The sequence below is a fragment of the Somniosus microcephalus genome, chromosome 3 (assembly GCF_052327205.1).
Source record: "Somniosus microcephalus isolate GS21.2 chromosome 3, FLI_Smic_1.0, whole genome shotgun sequence".
Taxonomy (NCBI): domain Eukaryota; kingdom Metazoa; phylum Chordata; class Chondrichthyes; order Squaliformes; family Somniosidae; genus Somniosus; species Somniosus microcephalus.
This window is the reverse complement of record NC_140989.1, coordinates 347,949,826-347,963,315: the sequence shown is the minus strand read 5'-3', so window position 1 is coordinate 347,963,315 and position 13,490 is coordinate 347,949,826. Positions and strand designations below refer to the sequence as shown.

Genomic DNA, 13,490 nt, shown 5'->3' with positions numbered 1-13,490 from the left:
CGCACAGGGAACACAGAATTTGGAAGGCTAGCCCTGCATCAGCGTCCTCCTGTGCTGCAATGCGGCACTTAGTCAGCTATCTACAGGCACGAGAGAACAAGTCAGCACTGTTAAAGCACATGTTTGGACAATCAATCATTGGGATGGTTTTTAAAAAAAACACAACTCTGCACCTACTCATTAATCCAGAAGTAAAATTCAAACGCTGCTTACTTTTAAACGATCCAAAACTTCAGCTACAAAGCTAAATGATTTTTAAACTCAGATGGTAATCATACTAGCAGCATCTGTATTCAATCACATGCAGTTATAACAAAAATCAATGGTCTGAGTCTGTGTACCAGGAGATCTATTGATTCAATTAATGCTTAAAACCTAACAACTGTTAACTCTGGCACATGAAATGTATGCAATAAATTATCAGCATTAACTTTCACCCAGAGACAAGGTAGCAACAGGTGTCATGTACTGAAGTTCTTTTGCAAAATTATGCTCCTTTACTCAAGTTCACTAGACTGTTACATCATTTTAACTTATGCACGATTTATTTTGTTCCTTTAGTAAAACTCCTGTCTTTAAATACATTAAGATAAGCTCTTCTATTGAAGTACAATTGACAAATTTAAAGTTAAGATGAGATATATACCTTACAAAAAGTATCAGTCAGCAATTCAATCCCACATTCAAATAGCTTATTCAGTTATGACTGCTACAGGCCTGAACTTTTAAAATAATATCTCTATAATCTTTGGCTGCCTACTTAGGAGCTTACCGACAATGTTTAACAGTTGCCAAAAAATGCAAGAACTCTCAGTAATTTCTAAGTATAACTTACATATATCTATGTCACGATGATCCAGGACTAATATAGACTGCTGGCATATAAATTATGGATTTTGTGCTAAACTACAAAAAGTAAGAAAACCTGGAAGAACTAGTACAGAATTGGCAACAAATACCTGAGGAAGAAAAGCGTAAAGTAAAGCGTAAAGTAAAGCATTATGTTCCATTACTAAATAAACATAAAAGTAACGTCAGACTTGAAAATGAGACAAAATGGCACGAACAATAAGATGCAAACTAAGCAAATGAAGTACAGGAAATAGATGATGCTGCCAACCTCCTTACCCGTTGCTCTTGGAGCTCCCTGGTGGCATTCTGAGCTTTCTCCAGCTTAGCACTAGCCTCATCACTCTGCTGTTTAATGGTGGCCAGCTCCCGTTTAATGAGGTAGTTTTCCTCTGCCTCTTGTGCCCTTGTCACTTGTCCCTTAGGACACAATTGTGCAGGGAATAAGGATTGGTGTGGGGGAGTAGTGAAAAATTTTCTAATTTACATTGGTAGATTAGTAATGCATCCCAAAGGACAAACATTAGATTTTATTATTTGAAGATTTTTACCCAATGATACTATTTAGCAATGTAAAGCACTTACCAAATTTTCTACATGCAATTCTGCTAAATATACATGTAGTAAGAATTAATGGCCTTGATTGAATTAGAAAACTTAGAGTTAGTGAGGAGTTGTACATGCATTAAAATTACAAACACTCCTTCATTTATATATAATAATTTTTAACATTTAAGAATGTGCATCTGGAATGGTCATCTGTAAAAAAACTGACTTACTGAATAGGATTACTAAAAATATATCATTGTTCATATGTAAAATGATCTTAATTTCAACTGGGCATTTATTCCATTAAAATTACACTTCTTTTCCCTTCAGTATTAATTATCTCAAGCATTACTGAAATGCAAAGAAATTGCATAATTCAATTATTACTACTTTTTAAAAGAAGTAACCATTTTCCAGAAACACACAAGTCATCACTTCAAATTTTGTGCAAAACAGGAAGAAACTGTAAACAGAAGTAGAAGACAACAGTTTCTCTCAAGGGATGCAGTATTTATCCATTTTACAAGACATGGATAGGATGAGGAACTGTACCTGGATCAATCTATCTGCCAAAGAAGCACTTTCCTACAAAGGAAAAATCCAGACAGATATAAGAGAGAGACTAAGAAAACAATGAACATAAAAGAAGTAGTGATAAAATAAGCTGTAAAACCTGGTAGAAGAGAAATTGTATGAAAATTCTGGAAGGTGTTGGGCCCTGTTCAAATCACTCCTCCTTGAAATAGTTTAAATCATTTTCTTTTTGATACTATAATAGTTCAAATGATTTCCTTTTTGTATTTAAATATTACACATGCTGAAAGGAGGTGGAGAGTGAACAAAAGCTCGCATGACATGTTCTACAGCAAGATTTAACAAAGCACAGATGTTTGACCAGCAGTAAAGAACTGAAATTTGCAAAGCAAAAAACTAGTTATTGTCACCAACATGTTATGCACAGGGGCGAGTTGTACTTTGTACCACTAGATTCATAATTAATGAGAAGCCATGCTATTGTTAGAAGCTATTATTCCAACTTTATACTTCAGAAAAACGTAGTTGTAGAAACAGGTGCTACGAAATTTTTGATCAACCAAAGTTTGCCATAAAAACAATTTTTACTATCCACTATATAGAGCTTATACATTATTCCAATTAACTTTGACACTACTGCACATTAGTACTCACAATTTTAGTGCTCCATTTTCCAATGCAGCTTATAAAACTAACCAAAGCAAAGAAGCATTCAGCAGGTCATACCCATCATGCCGCTACTTAGAGAAATGTATATTTTCACTTGTTTTATAAATAATTCACCACTTAAGTTCTACTCAGAATTTCTACTTCAATGCATTTATCTTCTGCGCTATAAATAGACTGCTCATTTGTAACCCACTAGATTGCATAAATCATCTTAATACTATAAATCAACTATCAGTTTAACAGCATGGCTCACAGAATAGATCACTAAAGCAAGGTACAAATGAACACAGTGTAATATTTTGGATAATTACACAAAGTTAGAGAAAATTAAACAGAAAACTGAAAGATGAGTTAGTCTGCAAAACTAGGCAAAATTTGTTGTGCAGAATATGGCTTGCGTCTACTTTGATGGAACTTAGTGTTACATGCATAATCATGTTTTACCAACAACTAAGAGGAGCAAACAATAATGAATGGCAATCGTGATTACAAAATAAGTCAATTAGAAGTACCAACATTTCACCCAAAGAATAATTAACAAACCATACTTTAAATAGCTTATCAGTGGAAATAAAACAAATGTTACTGGCAAATAACAAAAGTACACTCAGTTACCTAATACAGGTGAACCAAAACTGAAATGTTAAAAAAAAATTTAAATAAAAGTTCTCAATTTACTTGAGCAGCATTTTTTTTTGGATGATGCTCCGTAGAATTACAAGAAATAACAATTCCAGTGCAGACAGAAAATATGATAAATTGAAATAATGTACTTTTATTCATTTACTATTTGAGTTAGGTGCAATACACCAAGATGTACAAAATTGAGGCAAGTACAAATCAGTGTATAAGCAAATGCACCGAATGACTGAAAATATCTCTGTAGGTTAAAGTCTCTATTTTCAATATCCAATTCTGACAGGACAGCTCAGCAAATCACGAGATTAAGCAAATATGTACGTTGTACAAACTCATTAAATAACCTTGGCTAAGGAGTAAACAAATGAATCCTTGTTAAAGAAATAAATAATTAAAACGTTTAGCTATTAAATGCACAACATTGACACATTTGATTAGTACCAGAAGCTTAGTTAGACAATATTTAACCATATATACACCATACAGGAATTAGGCAAATGTGTCGTCATGTTTAGTCTGCTCTTAATTTGAAGTTCCTTAATTCGAATTATCTGTTAATTAGATTTAAAAATCGAGCAAAAAATGATTTCCGTGCTGTTTTACCAAAACTGCTTCATACAAATTAATGGATAATTCTATTTTTCTTTTTAGCAAAATATGACTTTGAATGACCAGAAGGAGACTCTAGTATCAATTATTGATATTAGAATGGACAAGTCAAAAAGCACTGATCAGTGTAAAGACTGCAGCACAGAGTGCTCCCACGTGCAATTTTAACACAGGCTGAGTGAGTTTCCAATATTGGCAGGCCACATGCGAGGGGAAAAGGAGTAGGAACAGTCAGGACATGGCACTGGCAAAGTCCTGGAAAATGTTGTCCACCTGCCTGCTCATCTATGGAATTATGAATGGCATGGGAGGATTCAAAAATGCCTTAAAAGATGGCATTGGAGTGGTAACCCTGGAAAGCAGCAAGTCAGAATACACCGTGTTAGGAGGCGAGTCTGCGCCCACGATTCACTGTACAGAGAGATCAGCAGGATTGCTGGGAGTAGCAACAATTTGCAGAAAAGTTGGCATGTCACCCTAGTTTCTCTAATGCAACTTTTAAACAGCTTGTTACATAGCAGCATTAAGCAAGTCATCTGGCAATTAACTCAGATGAAGGAGGGCAAAATGGAAAGCAGGGGGAAAACCTTCAACCCAATCACTTATTTTTTTTTTTTAAGTACTATGCTGCAGTCCTTTGCTTTTTTTCTTCCCTGAACAGGCAGGCAGTAAGAAATGGAGTCTCATAAAAATCTTCAGACTTAAACCTCAATTCTCAAACATGGAATCTGCAATGCCAAACAGGCCAGTGTACTGAAATGGCCAGAAAATCATCCTTTTTGCTCATCAGAATGAAAATACACCATTGGTATGACACGCGAGTCCTGTTCCTCCGCCTCTCCCATATTTCAAAAGAATACCAGATTGTACCCATCGTGCATTTATTAAATCCATTATGTAACACATTCCTCTTTGCCAAGTATTAATGAGTAGTTGAGCCAAGCACTGTTAGTAAATAAGCCAGGCTATTTTGATGGCTCCAAACCATCTTTGATCAGATAAGTAGCTGAAACACCTTCCTCAGAAATACCATAGAAGTAATTCAGTTTTTAAATTAAAATCTTACTTTGGATCCTTTATAAGTCAATCTGATAGCACTCACCTTTTCCAATGTTTCAATGCGCTGTTTCAGCAGTCGATTTTCTGTGCGTAACCTCTAAAAACGGGAAGAAATACATCCTGAATAACATTACATGGTTCCTCATTTTTTTTTTTTTTTTTTATAAATACTACAGGTATTGAATTGAAAAGCTCTAAATTTAAGTAAACCTACACTCCAGACAGCACAAATCTAGTTTTTATTTGCAGTGTTCTTTATTTTTTGTTTAAACAAAATGCCATACCTATTACATTCTGTAAACAAGGCTTACAGAAAATCCAAAGGCAGTTCAGTAGGAATTTCAGCAACATCAACATCTTGTGTGAGGTAAGAGAAAATTAGCTGAGCTTCCTGCTTCTCCACAATATTCCCCACCCACTATGGTCAAATAGCCTGCACTCAGACTTTCACCTTTCATAACTTGGGGACACAGGGTTTGCTGCAATTCCACTTTCCCTTGATTTTATGTTGGCCCATCCTGTTGTGGGGGTGGGGGGAAGCTGCGCTCATCCACATATAGGCATATACACATAGTAAATATACTCAAATGAGAGAAACATGGCCTCTGCCATGTTTCCCGCCATTTGTACACTCGGTACGCGAAACCAATCAAGGTGGAGGGGAGGGATCAGGACGCAGAGCCTAGGCGTCTGGGCTTGCACATGAATTGTTGCCACTTGGCTAATGTTTCAAAGTGTAATCGGCATCCATGGAACTGTGCCACACCAGGTGATCAGTGCCTTCAGGAGAGGTCGAGCGCTAAAAAAATTGGTGAAAGAAATAAAGGGTGGAAAGAAACAATGAATAAAAAAAAGACAAAAAATTCAGACTGAAGCATTACTAGATTGTGGGAGCAGTAGCCAATGTATGAATAGTGTTAATTCTGTAGTTAGCACTGTACTATCACACCACAGTGAAATATTTCCTCAATGCACAACATATGTCTGGATGGATAGAAAAGTTGCAGCGACACAGAACTCTACTGTTGGGATGTTTCTCGACGTTAAAAGTGCTATATAAAGCATAATTTGTTGCTCTTGCATACAATTTTACCTGCATAATAACCACCGAGTGAAAGGAATTCATCACTTACCTTAATTTCTACTTGTTCTTCCATCTCTTTATTTTTTATTGTAGTGTATTCCTTTTCCAACCTGATAAGTATATTCATATTCATGTGTAATAATGTACAACATACAAGACATCAAGACAAAAACCACACTATTCTGATACTGCTGAAATTCCACAAATACTGTAGTATTCTAAAGTCGATAAAAAGACATACGTCCAATTCAACAGTAGTTCACATAACTACAGATTTTCCAATGCTCACCAGGAAAATTGTGCCCATAGCAGTAGGAAAGCAGTAAGCCTGACTAATTATCTGGTTTTGCACTTCTGTTCTCCTAATCCACTTAAAGGAAAGTCAGAATATGTATGCACAATGATAGTTTTGAATGGTTGTCAAAGTTGTAATGACAGGATTATTCTCGGAAAGCAGCTTCAATATTCTGTATATTTAAGAAAAATGGAGCTGTATCCTGTACCTACTTTTTCATCTTCTTTGCATTGTATTTAATTTGATAAGCCGCTTGGATCAGCTTGTCAGGACCACTGTCAAACTGATGTGGAATGACCTTTTGAAAATGCTGGTGGAAAAGTTACACAGATCTAGTTAATGCTGTAGAATATATATTTTTAAAAACTATACAAACTACAAAAATGATCAAAGTCACATTTTTTTAAAACCAGAAACAGTAAGTTAATTTTCTTCTTACCTGTAACATTCCCTCCATATCAAGCTGCATCAATTCTGCCTGATTGGCCTGTAGTATAGCTATCCCAACACGAAAAACAATCTCAAGACCCTGGTAAAATACAAAAACCACAGTGAAATCTGAACAAGGATGATTACAAAAATATTTTCCTCCTTCTCCTCCAGTCCTAACAAAAAATCTCTTGGCACACTTCTGTAGCAACTGGTAGTGAACAAGAGTGAACAATGGTTTTACTGTTTCACTAACAAAAACTGAAGCAGATATAATTTAGTACTCGGGAATTAAGTTATATTAATTACACAATTACTTACCTCTGACATGAATATGTCAAATAATCTTGTAGCAACTGGTAGTGGAAATGTAGTCAGAAAGATAGTTAGGAACCAGGAGGAAGAGTACATGGAGGTGTGGAAACTCTGGGATTGAAAGTGCACATAAAGTTCTGGTAGCTGTTCCTGTGTACATAAAACAAATTAATCAACAGAATCAGAAGTGGCATGGCTGCACTGTATAATTTGAACTACACACACAAACCATCTAATAGCACAAGGACCATATTTCAACCGTTTTGTGGTGGCTTTATGGTCACTGGGTGACTTGTAAATTTATGTTAATGAGACCACATTTTGTGAAGTATTAAGTAAATGTAATTCTGCCGAAGAACCAGGAACCACTAAATCTTAAGCCAAACTATTTTGAACTTTAAGTACAAATTTGTTGTTGCTAATAATTAAGTCCTCTGATCATTCTTGAAGATTTTCCCAATTGGAAGGAATATTCCTTTCTTTTAAAAATGCTGTGTTTTTAAGGGATGCCATGTAATGATATAGCCAATATTAATTGACACAAATATTGCAAATTACCTATTATACAGGGCATGGCAAGCAAGAGATAGATAGGTAATGGTATAAGGATATAACTTTTCAATAGCATTCAAACAAGCAAATTAATAGTCAACACCCACTAGTAATATTAGGTCATGTGAATTACTAATCAGACCAAGCTGATTGGTTTAGGGTTAAGACTTTTAAAACATGCTAACTTTTAGCAGTTTCTGAATATATTTAGTTTTATCTTCCTCTTACCTGTATCATCCACTCAAATTGGTACATACAAAGGCCTAGCTCAGCCATACTGGGTTTGAAAAGCTCTCTGAGTCGGTAATCTTGCATTAGCTTCACAAAAACACAAAATGCTTCCTCCTCTGGCATCTTCACAGGAGAAAAAAAGACACACACTAAGACTGAGAGGGTCCAAGTGAATCGTATGCATTATTTTCACACACTTAAAATTCAAGTCTCACAGAATAGAGAATAATTCTCAATATAAGTTTCTTTACTCAGCTTTTAATTTTACTTTGGTTAGTCCTTTATGTATACACCTCTTCATTTCTGCAATAAACATACTGGAAATAATAACATTTATAAATTAAGCCTCTGCAAATTAATCAAACTAATTTAATAAGAGACTACGTACACGTTCTTGTTCAATTATTATTGGATTCAACTCAAAGTAGCTCAGTGTTGGCTAGATATGATCATATTTCATTTTAGATGGCCACACAAGGTAGTTACTTTAAAAAATGGGGGGGGGGGGAAATGTTTATAAAAGGTCGCCTGCCACCTTTTAAATGTCAGGCTGGAGTTATACCCCATCCAGTGCAATGCCCAAGTGGTGCGAGATGACCAACGAGATATGATCCCACACCTACTAGCTTCAGTACAGTCGGGAATCAGATTGCCATCCAATCATACCTGTAAAATGCTGCATTTCTTCTCTTTCCTTTTTCACCATTTTCTTCATTCCCTCCTTCCTCTCCTGAAGACATTGACATCACTCTGTGGTACAGTTCCACTGGCACCAGTCACCCTCAGGTATCTTGACCAAGTGGTCACTGCCAAAATAATGAGTCTTGACAGGCTATTCTCCCATGTGGGCCATTAGAGCTGCCGCCAATACTGTCCTGACTCAATGCCCAATGTTCGAGTTTCCAGCTGGAGATATTAGATATCTAACCAGTGACTCGTGCTGGAAATGCAGGTGTGAACATTAGGGGAGGGCACAATCGGAGTCAGTTGTGGTAAAATAGCCTACTGAAACTCACTCTTAAGGAATTTGGAGATAAAAGGGAGGTCAGAGATGGGGTAGTAATTAGCAACATTGGCCCAGAAATTCGGGTCCCAACGCGTGAGTACGCACGGGGTACTCACGCGTAGGCCCAACGAAAGTGCCGGTTTTGTGCATGCACTGCGCATGTGCGGGAAACCGGCACTTCCGTTCCCCTGAAAGGGGTTCAGAGGTCGAACTCGCGTGCCGAAGAGGCAGCGCGTGCGCATCGAACTTACGTTTTTTTTGCAGGGGTCTCCGGGAGAGTAAGAGTTACACTTTTAAAAAGCAGGCGTAAGGCCCGCTTTTAACAAGGTAAGTGAATTAATTAAAATGAAAACATTTTTTCCACAGGTTTATTATTTTTAAATACTTTAAAGAAAGGTAAGTTTATTTTTAACCCCATTAGAAAATGTAATTAATTTTTTCAAAAATTTAAATTATTGTTTAAAATAGTTATTTCATGTAATTTATAGTTTATTTTAAAAATGTGATTTTTAAAAAAAATTTGAGGTTTTAGTGATGTTTTGGGGCTTATACTATTTATAGGTTTGACAGCTCTTCCTGTCAAACTTATGAATGAAGCATTCCCTGCTATCTTTGGCTCTCCATGGCCCACGTGATCCCAGGGGACGCATCGAACTAACTGCGTCCCTGGGATACGCAAGCACTGCGCGCCGGCAGTTGGAGCAGGCCCAGGATCGGAATCCCACATGGGCCCACAGCTCAACGGCCGGCGCGCTAGGTAAGTGCACGTCGGGGGCTTGCACCCATGGGAAGCCCCCGACCCGAATTTCTGGGCCAATGTGTTTGTTTGGGTTGTTTTTTTGGGGGGGGGGGGGGGGGTGATGACTGCACTTTTGAAAGGGAGGACGACAGTAACTGAGATGCAGGAAACATTTCCAATGCCAGCTAGCATGTGTGCCAGGAAGGAAAGTTGTATATTGTTAGTAGTTTAGTGGGAATAGGGTAAAGGGAGCAGGAGGTAGGTTTCACAGACAAGTTGAGCTTGGAGAGGAAAGGGAGGGGAGATGAGAGGAAAAACTAGGGCAGGGAAGTGATTGGTGAGCAAAGGGAATGGGGGAAGTAATTGAATAGATGGTCTTGGTGACAAAGAAATCCATGAGCTCCTCACACGTTGAAGTTGAGCATAAAGGGAGCAGAGAAGAGAGGTTTCAGAAACCAGTTGATAGTGGAGAAAAGGAGCCTGGAGTTATCTTTGCCCTCCAGATGATCCTAGCGTAGTGAAAGACAGTAAAAGTTTTGTTGGGGACGACGGCAAAGGTGGAAGTGAGAGCATGTTTAGACAAATCAGCAGCTGCAGAGGTACTGTTTTGAATGGAAGGCTGCAGGTTACGCAGTTGAGTGTTTGAGACTTTCCAGGAATCAGGGCATGTGACCACTTGCTAATTTTAAACCCTCCCGTAGGATTAGGTTAGGTACTCCAGAAACCTTTTGGGAACTCAAAAGGTTTGGTATGAGCTCCAAGTGTACTGAACCAAGACAAGGTAAAACAGCAGCTGCATTTGCTGTGGTATTGGCACTCACACCAAGGCCAGAAAGAATACTCAAACAAGTGCAGCAATTCCACCAAGAAGAGTGACTTTTTAAATTTAAAAATAAAATACCTGCATAAGAAGAAGTCCAACTATAAAAGCACTCCCTTGGCAATAACCAACTTCACGATCTACAAGTGAATAGGCCTGCAAACAGAAATAAATTATATTTAAAGCTTAATGTTAATACATTTTGTAAAATAACAGTTCAGAAAAACCACTGTACTGTATACTACAAATATGTGCAGAAACTGTGGAATATTTTGTTTCTTTTCACTTCATTTTTAATCTGCAATCACAGAGCAATAATGACTGAACAAATGATTGGGGGGGGGAGATCTAAATGAACCTACTTGCTGGTCATTTCTATATACAAGGCCACCATCAAGTAGTCAAATACTATTCTCTTGCTGCTGGATTCTCAATAACTGTTTATACAAGTGTTCAGATGAAAAACAATATGGCAACTTATATCTTGAAAGCATTATATACCTAAGCGGTACCTGCTGCACTTTCCAAATTTGTAGAAGTTGTAGATTATTGCTCATGGGTCAATTGCTAACAAAAGTTACACAAGTTCAAAAATAAATCAATTTAACAACGGAAATGGCATTCCGGCTACCTTGCCATGTCTGCTATATTGAAGGTGAGCAGATTTAGGAGATTGTACCTGCACATTCCCACCCCCATGGAGTCCAACCTCATTTTACAAGGCAACACGTGATATATCGGCAAACATCATAGCCTCACTATACCATCACTCCACCAGTCCCAGAGACAGGGTGGACAGAGGTGATACTGTATAAGACTGGTGTTTGGGGGGAAAAAAAACAAGGGAAGAGAATGAAAAAATTCACAATTTAAAATGCATTAAAAAAATGAAGCAGTTTCCTTTAAACATAGCTGTATCTTTTCCCTTTCCGACCAAAGCAAACCAAAGCTAGAGTTTTTCAGGCATGCCTTCTCTCGTTTCCCCATCAGTTCATAAAGGGAGAGACAGACAGCGGACATGAAGGACATTTCCAACTTAAGGCTCTTCCCCTTCCCACAGTCTCCCACCATCCTTTAGTTCAGCATGTCCCCTTGTACCATGGAGTCACCTTGCTGATATCAGTAAGCCAGAAGTTCCATTAAGAGGTTTTTGCCAGCCTGGATGCCAACTGAGAGGTGCCTTAGTCAGCAACAATCAGCAATGATGAGTGCACAACAGGCCTGCCCTAGAGGACAATCTGTAGGATTCCTTATGGAGCTGCTACCCAGGATATTTATAATTATCAGCAGTGTAACTTGCTAGTGCTAGGGGGAAAAATAAGATAAAAAAACAAAACTGAGGCTATACCTCAACAAGTAGGTTTAAAAAAAAAAAAAATTATCCCTGATTTCAATTGCCCTACCACTGGCAGTTGTACCTTCAGCTGCCTAGGACCTAAGCTCTGTCATTCCCTCTCTAAACCTCTCCGTCTTTCTACTTCGCTCCTGCTTAAAACCTACCTCTTTGACCAAGCTTTCAGTCATCTATTCCAATATCTCCTTGTGGCTCGGTGTCAAATTTTGTCGGCTAACGCTCCTGTGAAGCGCCTTGGGATGTTTTACTGGGTTAAAGGAGTTATATAAATGCAAGTTGTTGTTGTATTTCATTGTTACGGACATACCCAGCAAGCCACATCTTCTCTCACTAGTAACAAAAAGTACAAAGTCTCCTTGCGGCAAATTTTTGCCATTTGAATAAAAATTTGGTCTCTTCCAATCAGACTCAATTATACAAAGCTTCCAAATGTTCTATTTTGCATTGCTTCAGCTCTTTCACGTGATGGCTCGCTCCCCCTTCTTCTAGATTACCACTCTTCCATATGCAGACACCAAATGAGATGTTCTTATTGCATGCGTCACTGTAACACTACATGGTTGCAAACTAAAACCTGCTTAAAAAAAATTAACATTTTCAATTCAAAATATTGTTTTGTCGATTGCTTTTTACATAATTGTCAAATAAAGTCTACTTTATATACAATTGAATAGTATTTTTGTCTCAGAAAGGTAGCCTGTGTACTACATAGGTTAAAAACCTTTGGACTCCACGATTTGTCATGCAGTAAGTTATATCTGTAAAAATGATAAAAGCTATAATACTTGACGAAATGAATTAAAAACTTACCAGATGTTTTAAATAGATGTCGAGTATGGATTCTGAACAGTACTGATGGCCAAGAAAAGGTTTAAAATAGTTTGAAAGGGTATATTTAGGATCGAGTATGTGGCACACCAGACATCCTGTATATGATATAACAGGGAGTGAAGTGCAAGCTGATGCAACATGCATAGGAGAGCAAGAGACCATATAAGCTAATGCAGCATTAACAGGAAGGAGACACTGAAACAGATGGAAGTGAGCTGTGTGGAAAGGAGATACCGTAGCTGTCCTGGAGAAAAAAAAAAACCAAGAAACAGAAAGATAGATGGAGGAGAAAAAAAAACACGCACAAAGATCAACACAGACACCTTCTACGTTGCGCAGACTACTCCTGCTCATCAATTCTTCACAGCCTTTCTATTTATTTCAAGCCTTCACATTGCTCTTACAACTTATCTGAGGAAGGATGTTGTTGTGTATGTACCTTTAAGGGAATAACTGGTCTCAGACTGCAGTACCGGCAGTGACCACCCCTGTATAAAAGGCCCTAGCAGGCTTCTGTAGTTTCAGTTTCCAGGTTGTCTCCATTCAGTAAAGACTTGATATAATCAACTCCTGCAGTCCGTGTCTCAATTATACACGGACATAATACTGGCGACGAGTAAGAAACGAACTTACCTACAACTCGGCAGCACCTCAGACGACGTTATTGAAGGTCGAAGCCAGAAGAAAGAAAAAAAATAATCCAAAGAAACTCGAGAAACGGGCGTCGACCGTGGGCAACCGACCTCCAAATCATCGAATTGAAAAGTGCAGGAGAGACTGTCGAGAGCCAGGCTTGGTTCTCCAGTCTGTGGTTTCCCAGCTAATCGGGCTGGTGGCAGGTAGTGCACTGATCCTTCCTGGGCTGCGGCGGGCTAGAGCTCGATCGGGTGGCTCTGCAACGGGGCCGGGCAGCGAGTCGGGAAGCA

General features: G+C 38.1%; 1 protein-coding gene across 16 annotated transcripts in view; it reads right to left on the bottom strand.

The window, feature by feature from the left end:
• The window catches only part of LOC147122327 (ecotropic viral integration site 5 protein homolog), a 260,882-nt gene that overhangs the window by 165,051 nt on the left and 82,341 nt on the right, over window positions 1–13,490 (bottom strand). For 11 of the 16 annotated variants that reach the window (XR_015077732.1, XM_085983320.1, XM_085983326.1 and 8 more), the window contains exons 5-13: window positions 10,461–10,535; window positions 7,812–7,937; window positions 7,038–7,181; window positions 6,727–6,816; window positions 6,500–6,597; window positions 6,042–6,102; window positions 4,952–5,005; window positions 1,951–1,983; window positions 1,129–1,269 (exon numbers count right to left, since the gene is read on the bottom strand). Coding sequence is in view for 15 of the 16 variants with exons in the window: in XM_085983320.1 (XP_085839446.1) it covers window positions 1,129–1,269; window positions 1,951–1,983; window positions 4,952–5,005; window positions 6,042–6,102; window positions 6,500–6,597; window positions 6,727–6,816; window positions 7,038–7,181; window positions 7,812–7,937; window positions 10,461–10,535 (822 nt within the window). In the remaining variant the exon portion in view is untranslated. The remainder of the gene's footprint in view (window positions 1–1,128; window positions 1,270–1,950; window positions 1,984–4,951; window positions 5,006–6,041; window positions 6,103–6,499; window positions 6,598–6,726; window positions 6,817–7,037; window positions 7,182–7,811; window positions 7,938–10,460; window positions 10,536–13,490) is intronic. The other 5 variants (XM_085983327.1, XM_085983334.1, XM_085983335.1 and 2 more) reach the window with 2 other exon arrangements.